Source organism: Teleopsis dalmanni, chromosome 2 (assembly GCF_002237135.1).
Source record: "Teleopsis dalmanni isolate 2A chromosome 2, ASM223713v2, whole genome shotgun sequence".
NCBI classification, from domain to species: Eukaryota; Metazoa; Arthropoda; class Insecta; order Diptera; family Diopsidae; genus Teleopsis; species Teleopsis dalmanni.
This window is the reverse complement of record NC_051847.1, coordinates 17,641,748-17,653,347: the sequence shown is the minus strand read 5'-3', so window position 1 is coordinate 17,653,347 and position 11,600 is coordinate 17,641,748. Positions and strand designations below refer to the sequence as shown.

General features: G+C 30.5%; 1 protein-coding gene across 1 annotated transcript; it reads left to right on the top strand.

Annotated features, from left to right (window-relative positions):
* Nucleotides 1-6,083: 6,083 nt before the first annotated feature.
* On the top strand, nucleotides 6,084-7,270 carry LOC119674015 (odorant receptor 59a-like). The gene is made up of 3 exons (XM_038085137.1): nucleotides 6,084-6,092; nucleotides 6,636-6,799; nucleotides 6,856-7,270. The coding sequence occupies exons 1-3, from the start codon at nucleotides 6,084-6,086 to the stop codon at nucleotides 7,268-7,270; spliced, it is 588 nt and encodes a 195-aa protein (XP_037941065.1).
* The last annotated feature ends 4,330 nt before the right edge of the window (nucleotides 7,271-11,600 follow it).

Genomic DNA, 11,600 nt, shown 5'->3' with positions numbered 1-11,600 from the left:
TTGTCATTTATAAAATAAAAATAAAATAAAAATACAAGTAAAATAAAATCTTAGATGTTAAATGTTGAAGCAAAATAATAACATAAAAGAATCATTTTACAAACTTTTAAAAGCTTAACTCAATTTGAAAATTGTTCTTCGCAGAAACTTTGCATAATCGAAATAAGTTTGCCTTCTTACAGATATTTGCAAGCTAGAAAAATTCAAAGCAAGAACAAAAGCCAAACACAAAGAAATAATCACAATGTTGAAGTCCTAAAGGACCACTTGCTGGGTAGGATACATTAAAAAGTTTGGCACAATTTAATTGAAACATGAAAACATTTCATAATGTCGAAATGCACGTTGAAGCTAAAAATTGCCTAAATTCGTATAAAGTTTTCAGATTTTTCGTATTTAATTTTTTTCTTGTACTTATTTTTGTTTTTCAAACAACAACAACAGCAGCAACATCAACAACAAAGTTTTTAAAAAAAACAATCCAATTTTGCTGTTATTTCATTAAAGGAAGTAGAGATTTTGTGTTATTCCATGCACATCGGCATCAGTATCTGCAGGTTCTGTCAAAAACATTTTAGCATTTCCAGCGAAATCGCGAACATTGTGCTTTCCACTGTTCGGGGCTGAAAAGGCAAAGGCAACCTTAAATTGTTGCCAATAAATTTGGTGTGTAAAAGTTCTTAGGTGAAATTTATAGCAACTATTAGGCAGTTCTATTTTGTTGCCAATAATTCTAAACGGATTGCATTTGCACGTACCGCGTTGAAAGCAAGGGAAAGCCGAAAGCCCACAAAACTTGCACGAAGTCATGTTTGCAGACAACGGCTAGAAGCTAGAAAGGAGCGTGAAAATGTAAGCTACTTTCAGCGCAACTCCAAAACCATTTTGCAGTTTCTATACGGTAATAATTTTCATCCATCCATGAAAGTGGCAGCGTAGAGGCGCTAAAATTATTGAGTGTTTCCAGCCATTTCATCTGTGAAACAACAAACTGTAAAGGATGCTAGTGTGTCTCCTTTGGAGTGAGGAGTCATTAATACTTAAACATAGATACAGTTTCCTTTTGTGTCAATAAAATGTTAACTACTTCAATATAAAAGTGGCATTAAATGTAGCAAGAACAAGCAGGAAGAAGAGAGAAACTAATTTAAGTTGCACCATAAAATTTGTTTGCATTTATTTTTTACTGAAATCTTAACCATAATAGGAGTTAACCATAAAAGCTGATTACTGTGTACTTAACCTATATCAAATAAATAATATGTATTATATTATTCAGTGGTAATAAGTGTACTTTTATATATATGAAATAGAGAGCATGAAGCTTAGACCCTTAAATAGATTAGTTTTGACTGTCTTTATAAAAGTAACAAAATTGCTTCCTACACGATCCTTAAGAAAGGAGGAGAGGGTATAATAAAGCTATACATATGAAGTGGTTTTATAGTGAAGTCAAATTTACTAAACAATGTAGGAATATTCATATAAAATGAATATAAAGTATAAATTTTCTTATATTGTCTTTAAACTCAATTATGATAGAAGAAAAATATTGTACTAATCTTTTCAAGTAGTATTGACTTATAAAATCAACGAATGTTTCCAAACACCGCAGATGTTAAAAATCACAAGAGCAGTACGGTAAAAAACAAAACTTCAACTAATTAAAAATAAAATTTAATATTTTTTTATCACAAAATTTAAAATATTACTTGAAAAATTATAAAGAGCCATAGATAGAATTTTGAATTTAAAAAAAAACGTTCTCACGATAATGGTAAATGTCATTTGTGTAACTTCGATTATGAATCAGTAAAAATATTTGAAAGAAAAATTGGAAACCACATGGCTCCAAATTGATTACACTCATTCTTTGATCTTTAAAAAAATGACATCTCTTAGTTATTAAGTCATTAGCATAAAACTATGACAGCTGGATAATTGTTCAATTTTACTTTTATGGTAGTGCTGTAACAGATCACAAATATGCGATAACTGTCTCAAGACATACTACAAAAGTATAATGATTTATTATTTATTAGTTTTCAAATAAAAAGAAAATATCAAGTATATCAAGTATCAAGTATTGGTAATTATTTCTTTCCAAATTCAAACAAATTAATTGATTTCGGACCCCTCGCAATGTTTAATTTTCTGCTTAGACGTAATGGTGCAGCTGTTTTAGTTGAAACTGCTGTATAAAAAATAGTGGTCAATGATTCTACCAATCCATAAAACACTCTAAAGTCTAGTCATTATACATGGACATATATTAATTTCAAGTATTTGTTATATGCCAACCAAGAACGTTCTCGAAAAACTAATGGCTAAAGATTACACAATTCCATAATGCAACCCATAGTCTAGTAATTTATCAAAATAATAGTATTGCTAATATGAGATATGAAATTGTTAAAGTAACTCCCTTAATTACCTGATTTCTTAGCCATTTCCATATATTTATAATTATATATAATATAACAACTATAAAATAAAAACTCAACTCAGAATAGAAATTAATGATAGATAAAGCTAACTGGTTTTTGCTCTACCATGGATCTACACCTAACTCTACTGGGAGCTTCACGGCATATATTATTCCAGTTATAATTTGCATTATTGATTTCTCTATCTATAGTTCTGCGCCAAGTTAATGCTGGTGCGACAGGATTTCAAGAGCGTTGGAAGTTCCATCTGAGTGCTGTTTTTGCACTATGCTTCGCAGATTTTCGAAATGTGTAGGATTACAACGTCACTGGTGATCATTTCTTTCAGGCCACCTTATACTAAATATTCAGCGCAAGCACTTATTTATGAATGTCTGTATTTTTGATTCAATGTTATTGGAACCTTTCCATGGAAGAACCTTTCCATCACAACCATAAAAGAGCATAGGTTTGAGATTTGATTTGAAGATGTGGAGTTTCATTTTTCAAGATATTTGATTTCTTTTGTATATGTTCCTCAGTATACCGAAGGTAGAGTTCGCTTGGTTGACGCGTATAGCGACATCCTTATCAGCGTCATTCCTAGCTGTAAGTACACTCTCCAGATACACAAAGTTTTGCACGCACTCTAAGTTTTCTTCGCACAATTTAAGCACCGGGCATGGTGTGGAGCAGTAGCTAGCGCTTATAATTTTTTTTTTTCCTAGCAATAATAATAAAATTAATTTAATTTAAAGCAAAATTTAATTTGCTTGAAAACATGTGTTCTTACATTAAGACCGAAAAGTTTTCGGAAATTCTCATTTAAAATTCGCGCGCTTTATATTTTTCGATATTTTAAGTTTATGTTTGGCAGCACTGTCCTTAATTACTATGCCAAAAATGAGCGCGATCTGTCAGACAGTTCGTTTACGGCAGCTGTTGAAACCAGTTCACCTCAGTAGGGCGTTGCGAAAAAAACAATGGAAAAAAATATTGAACAAAGAGTTTGCATCAAATTTTGTGTTTCGAACGAAATTTCGTGTGCAGAATCGTTGCGAATGCTACAAAAGGCTTATGGGGAATCAGTTTTATCGAAAACTCAAGTTTATGAGTGGTACAAAGCCTTCCAGGACGGTCGTACGACCGTCGAAGACATTTCGCAACGCACTACTGAGGTGAACTGGTTTCAACAGCTGCCGTAAACGAACTGTCTGACAGATCGAGCTCATTTTTGGCATAGTAATTAAGGACAGTGCTGCCAAACTACATAAACTTAAAATAGCGAAAAATATACAGCGCGCGAATTTTAAATGAGAATTTCCGAAAACTTTTCAGTCTTAATGTATGTTGGCTTTGTACATACTGCCATTGAATAAAACATAGAAAAAAAGCATATCATATTCATATTGTAAATCATATGGTATGCATTGTATGTATTGTAAGAATACTTAAAATGCAGATTTTTATTATTAGTTGATAGAAATCGTTTTTAATAGCTTAAATCTGGTAATGCTTTTACTTTTAATGATAAATAGCAACGCATAGATATTAGAACTTATAAGATCTCAATCTTCTAATTCAGATTAAAATTAAACTAAGATCAGAAGATTAAACTTAAGATTAAAATTCTTGAATTGTATTTCAAATCAATTTACCATCTTCCTTATTTATCACATCTGGATGGCAGTATATTTTTTCATCCTTAGTGTCTTTAGTTCAAGATTCAGTTCGGTGTACAAAAATTTCCGTCAAATGGAGCAATAAATCCGTCAAAAATGAAGGCTTTGAGAATTTAGGGAATATGCACTATTTATTACTACATTATGACGAAAAAAGCAACAAAATTGTTTCTTTCAATTTTAGATACACCACTTTTTTAATAATACTTGTATAGAATAGGGTTGGGTTAAGAAATTGACCACTTTTTTACTGTTTATAATATTTGAGTTAGATATTATATCTATTTTAGTAAAATGGTTTTAAGTAATTATAATTAAAAAGTAATAGTCAATATTTCAACTAAATGTTTTTTACTTTTTTATATAATTAGTATTAATAAACATGCAATTGGAATGAATTTAAAAAGAAAATACTTTATGTACTAGTTAAACGTTTTTGTAGTACTGCATTACACAAATGACATACATAGTTTGATTAAATAATTAAGCAGCTATCATTAATTAAATTTATAGATTATTTCGTAATTATTTATATTTTAATATGGAGATATATAATAAGTGTACATAATGAAGAGCTACAAAAAATTTAATATGAAACGAAAGTTCCATCAATTTTTAAGACTACATCACATATAACTCTAATAATTTTTATTCAATCAAAATAATTTAATAATTAAATGATTATTATATACAATAAATTAAACAGATTACATAAACTCTTGTCAATATTTAATTATGTTGAATGATGGAGATAATGGTTTCGAAAATAAATTGGACTTTTTTAAAATTGACATCTATTCGATATTCTATAAGGTATATTGTTAACTGATGTATCCACCTTTAATGTCATTTCATAATATTTTGACGAACAGAAGCCAAAGTATTGAAAAGGAAGTAACAATATGTTTTTTTTATTATCCGTATAAAATAAGTATTGAACACAGAGCTATTATTAAGTATTATTTTAGGTTAGGTGCGGGAGGCGGCCTTATATACCAAAGTTCACTTGTATACAAACCCACATAAATCATAACCTGTTGTGATATAAGTTGTAGCATAGGCCATAAATAATGATATCTTTGTCTATGTTAATTTTGTTGACCACAAGCCATGCATATTCTTATTGATCTCTAGCGACAGCAGTTGGAACAAGGTTTCTATGTAAATTCATAGTTAGTTTGTCTATTTATTTTGCAAATTGAAGTATTGCGTGAAGATCTGTTCTTAAGTTTTCCTCTAATTTCTCTTTAAATTCACTTTAATTTTACATATTTTCGCGAATTCACCTGATTTATATATTAAAAGAGGTCATAGGTCCTCTTTTTATTTTCCTATCTTTCTGCATTTTCAGTGTACGTCTTTATTGATACTTTTCGAAACTAATACCACCTTAATCTATTCAGGTACTGTAGATAAAGGTTTTATATTGCATATAGCTAAATTACTTGAAGTAAACTGCAACAATTAAATGTATAACTATACATACATGTGTGACAAACCTACGTGACCATATATACCTAAGAAATGCCAACCTAACTCATTAAAAATATTAACTTTCTAGCCTTTCACCTTTCGTAATTTAAATATTTAGACAGGGTGTTTTAAAAGAAAATGATTTAATTTCAGAAGATGATTTCTTAAATGAAGAAACGATACAAATTGTTAGTTCGAAGTATCCATTTTCTATATTTATCGATCAATGCGATATCAAAGAACCGCACTTCGAAAAAAGCCCTCAGTTAAAAAACTTCTACTAGCTCAAAAATAGTTTAACCAAAAAGCTTAGGTTGCATACCAAAAGAAGCAGTAGGCACTGGGCTACTACTTCCAGATTGAAGTAAGTTACCACTAAACACCCTGTATATTTAAATAATTAATTTTTATATTTAATTATTGTGAATTTCACACCTGACAATTATGCACAACAATGGATTGTTACGCATTTAAAGTAAAGAATCAACTTTCTATTAGTAAAATGAGTCTCGTAAGTAGTGCAACTGTTTTCAAGGAACTTTGGTTTTGTTGGATGCTCTTAGGCGTTAATACAAAAAATATCAAATGGAAAAATATTTACTTAACTTATAGTGTAATTATGAACACGTTTATAACTTTATTATTTCCGTTTCATCTGTTTTTTGGACTATTCCAAATCGAAGAAGATATCACAGCGAAGATGTCAATATGCTCAACATCATTTGCTTGTAGTTTGAAGTTCATATTTTATGCAATTAAATTGGAGAAAGTGCGCGAAATGGAGGTACTGCTACAGAAAATTGATAAAAGACGTCGAAACGGAGAAGAAGAACAGGAGTTTGAGAGAACCATAAGAACTATGACAATTATGAAGCGAGCATTTTTCTCTTTATACTCCTTAATTACGGTATTCTCTTTCGCAACCTTGTGTCTGAAAAAGGAACGGAGTCTTTTGTATACAGCATGGTTACCTTTTAGATGGCAGGATTCTACACTCAACTATAGCATCGCTATTGTTTTTCAATTAATTGGTTTTCATTTTTGCATATTGCAGAATTTGGTGGATGATGTATTTCCGCCATTATCCTTGTGTATGCTTACAGGTCACATCAAAGTGTTACATATGCGAATCTCTGGTATTGGCTATGATAGGAAAAATCAGACTACGAATGAAGAGGAACTGACTGAGTGCGTAAAGGATCAACAGAATCTGTATGAGTATGTGTTGTATTTAATATTTTTTATTGATATCTATTATAGTGGTTTATTTATAGATTATGCAATCTTATCAATGAAGTTATAGAATTACCTATGTTGGTACAATTTACAGTCACTGCAATCAATGTGGCCTTGGGCTTAGTAGCTATGCTCTTTGTCGCAAAGGACATATTCAGTATCTTATATTATGTTTTTTATTTGTTTGGTATACTGATGCAGACTTTTCCTACCTGTTACTTCGGCAGCAATTTCGAGTTTATGTTTGATGAACTTCTTCAAGCTATCTATTCCAGCAATTGGCTTATGCAGAGTCCGGAATATAAGAAGCATATGATTCTCTTTATGCAACGGGCGCTTAAGAAACGTCCTGCTTATGCAGGTGGTATTTTGCGTATACATTTAGATACATTCTTCTCAACATGCAAGGCGGCTTACTCGGTGTTTGCCATGGTATGGCAGCTTAAAAATTAATTTTATATATAGTCGAAGAAGCACAAACAATATGAATATGATATTATCATTTGAAGTGGATAATTAAAAAATATAAATATATATAACATATATACTTAACTATAAAGAAATGGAAATAGTTTTTAAATTAAAATCAAAATTGTGACATGCATTTAATATAAATCACATCTTAATTTCACAGCATAAATAATATTTTATAAAATATATTTCAATTTCAAAAATTCTAGAAATATTAATTACTAATTTTTAACTTATTTCTAGCAAATTTCAAGCTGTATTCATTGCTTTAAATGTTGGTATTGATTAAGTGTTAGAAAATCAAATAATAGAGCCAATTTTTCACTGTCAAAAAACGATTCCAAACGATAATCATCTTCTTATCCTCATCTCCCAGTGGAGCATAGGGCTTCTACTATCATTTTGTATCAGATTCTGTTATTTGATTCTCGGCATACATATATCACTTCAGGAATAATTGGCTTCTCTTAGTTCTTCTTCAATTGTTCTCCTCAATCGATAATAGTATTTGGGAATTATTACGTTGGCATATAAATTTATTAGATATTATTTAGTATGAATTTATATTCACACAATATTTATTCGTAAGCTTCCAGATATCCTAAACATTAAGGGGAGATACTTTTCTTCAATTTTCATAATTAAATAATTTAATCTGTGTCATATACAAAACTAAATTAACAATTGTAAATCTAATTGCTTATCTTAGCTATTCTCTAAATGTGCTAAATCATTTCCCATTCCAACTCAATATTCTTTGGATACATCTCTCCCTTAAATTATTTCGTAACCCCAGTTTATCTAAATGCCTTCAAAACCGAATGTTGTTTTCCAAATTTGTTGCAATGTATTTTAATACGAGTACGAAGTCTAATAGTGTCAGTTCGGTGCTGCTGTGTCGCATAGACATGAAGTTTTCCTGTATCTCTTATCAGTGGATTCCAATAAATTTGCAGTTGTCTTTCGCTACCTCGTTTTGGAGCCATGTTAACATGTTTGTTTTGTTAATGGTGCCCAACTCTGAAGAATACAAAGCTCACATACAGATTAGTTTCGTTGCTTAGATTGGGGGGTATCACGTGATGGATGCAACTATTTGGCATGAAGCGACAAATCCGACGAACTTTTTGCGATTTATCTGATTGTGTCTCGTTTATGTTAGTTTGTTTAGTTCTATTTCACGTCCCTAAGTCGTTGAATGCGATGGGAATATTGACATTTGTTGTGCTTTAAGGATTCAATGAAGCATTTAACTAATTTTAGACAAAACAGTTATATGATTGAAATCATTTTCTTGTTTCATGAATAAAGTTGAGTATCATATAACACATCATATATATATAGATATCATTTGAATATATATATAGTATATAGAGTTAATTTTCTTTTCATTATTTTTTTTTTTTTGTTATCTTTTACTCGTGCTGCCATTCACATATAATGACTTAATGTGAATACCTATAAAGGTTATTTTTAAAATTTCTATGAAATGAAACGTATAATCATTTGTATCAGTGCACCTCATCACTTGAAAGTATCTTACAGTATGAGTTCTTGTTTTTGTATTTGTATTCCAATTTAATTTTCATTAACACAATAAACCTAAGTTGCTTTTTTCACTTCTCCTAACTAAGCCGCTTGAGACTAAAATCGTTGTTGAGTGGCGTATCCCTGATGCCTTTTTGTTTAACACTTCAGTGTTTAGAACTGAAACTGTAGCCTGACAATCGATTCCGTAGGATTACTTTTATGTGTCTGTAAATTGTGCGCAATTATATTCGCATTAGTGCTTATGGTTTGGCATGGATTGGGCAATTTTGTGTTTCCATTTCTGAGATTTTCAATTTGTAGATAAGTATTTCGTAATTTAAAATTGTGGCAATAAAACTACGTTTAAGTCTCTTTATTGCAGCCCAAGAAATTAAATGGAAATTTGTTGCCTACCAAAATGCGACTTTTTGCAAATTAAACATTTTTTGGATAAAGTGATAAGCGAAGTTTTAAATGCCACAAGATGGTTAGGATAAATAAAATACTTATGAAGAAAAGTATGATTTTAAAGTATTAATTATAAGATTCCTAAATATTGAATTTTACATTTGTTCCCCGACATGGTTATGGTAATAATGGGCTATATTTTATTTCCGGCTACAGGTCATCTATTTAAATTAAATTTGTTAAATATTTTTTAAAATTTTATATTACGATTCTTCTTAAGAGAGTCAAGAAATAATGAATATATATAAAAAAATTATTAATAAAATGTAATCAATCAATTCGTCACGTCTTTGGTTCTGTTGCTCATATTGCTCCATTCTAATCCTAATTTAAATCCTAAATATTGAGATTTAAAATTCAATTCAAGGAATTCGGCGTTCGGATAGCATATAAGACTTCAATCCGTCGAAAGAAGTTTTTACAAAATTTTTAGTTTAACTATAAATTCTTATTCTTTATATTATTTCTACTGATACAATAGATAATAGCTTGCAAAAATTACATGTGAGTTTATTGCAGGCTTCAATATAGATTAGATGAATACTTTACAAACGACTCTAGATCTGTAAGAAATTAATAGGATAAAGAAAAGAAAAGAAGTGTTTTTCTTCTGTACCAACGATAGTTAAGAATTATTTAATTCGTTCTTATGGTTGCGGTGACATAAGCATTATTTCAGTAACATATGCTAAAGAGAACTGTCAAGAAAGTACATCATGTCTAATTTAGACCACATATTTGTCATTTTACAATACGGATTGTTTAACAATCGCGGACTATGTAAAAATTATGAAAACTTAATAAAAAATGCTGACGATCTTAAAGCAATATATTTGCCATTTTACACTTTGAATCCTTTAACAACCGCCGAAATGATTAAGATTGCAAAAATTTGCTACAAAAATGGTAATGTTTTGTTGGGTCAAATTTTTTTTAATAATGAGCCCAATTTTGGATTAGAAGTATATATAAACAAACTAAATTGTCAAATCTAGGGTAGAGAAAATCCACAAAAGACTATTGTACCCAAATCGTTACATAGTGTGGCATTATGTTCGAAGGTACTATCAACGGAAAGGTGCGAATGCCTTAGATTTAATACAACCTATCAATTCTGCTCTCTGCAGCTATATAAACAGCAGTTCCTCTTTGACATGAAATTAAAAAGATGGTTGTAATTTAAATGTGGTTTAATAGACTAGTGTCAAATACGATAAGTCACACATTGCCTTCTATGTTGGCTTTATATCGCGAGAAATATTTCGAACCAACAGCACGTTTTGAGGATGCGAAATGATTATCAAGATCGCCTCTCCGTTCCCATCATCATTAACTTACTTTCGCATTATCAAAACGTGCTGTTCGTTCGAAATATTTCTCGCGATATAAAGCCGACATAGAAGGCGTTGTGTGACTAGTATTTGACACTAGTCTGTTAAATCACATATAAATTACAACTATCTTTTCAATTTTACATCAAAGAGGAACTGCTGTTTATATGCTGCAGCGAGCAGAATTGATTGATTGTATTAAATCTAAGGTTCGCACCTTTCAGTTGATATTACCTCCGGACATAGTGCCACACTATGTAACGACTTGATTACAATAGTCTTTTGTGGATTTTCTCTACCCTAGATTTAACAATTTAGTTTGTTTATATATACTTCAAATCAAAAATGGGGCTTATCATTGAAAAATATTTAACCCAACAAAACATTACCATTTTTGTAGTAAATTTTTACAATCTTAACCATTTCGGCGATTGTTAAAGGATTCATAGTGTAAATTGGCAAATATATTGCTTTAAGATCGTCAGCATATTTTTATTAAGTTTTCATGATTTTTACATAGTCCGCGATTGTTAAACAATCCGTATTGTATACTGACAAATATATAATCTAAATTAGCCATGATGTACTTTCTTGACAGTTCTCTTTAGCATACATTAAGACCGAAAAGTTTTCGGAAATTCTCATTTAAAATTCGCGCGCTGTATATTTTTCGATATTTTAAGTTTATGTAGTTTGGCAGCAATTAAGGACAATTACTATGCCAAAAATGAGCGCGATCTGTCAGACAGTTCGTTTACGGCAGCTGTTGAAACCAGTTCACCTCAGTAGGGCGTTGCGAAAAAAACAATGGAAAAAAATATTGAACAAAGAGTTTGCATCAAATTTTGTGTTTCGAACGAAATTTCGTGTGCAGAATCGTTGCGAATGCTACAAAAGGCTTATGGGGAATCAGTTTTATCGAAAACTCAAGTTTATGAGTGGTACAAAGCCTTTCAGTACGGTCGTACGACCGTCGAAGACAT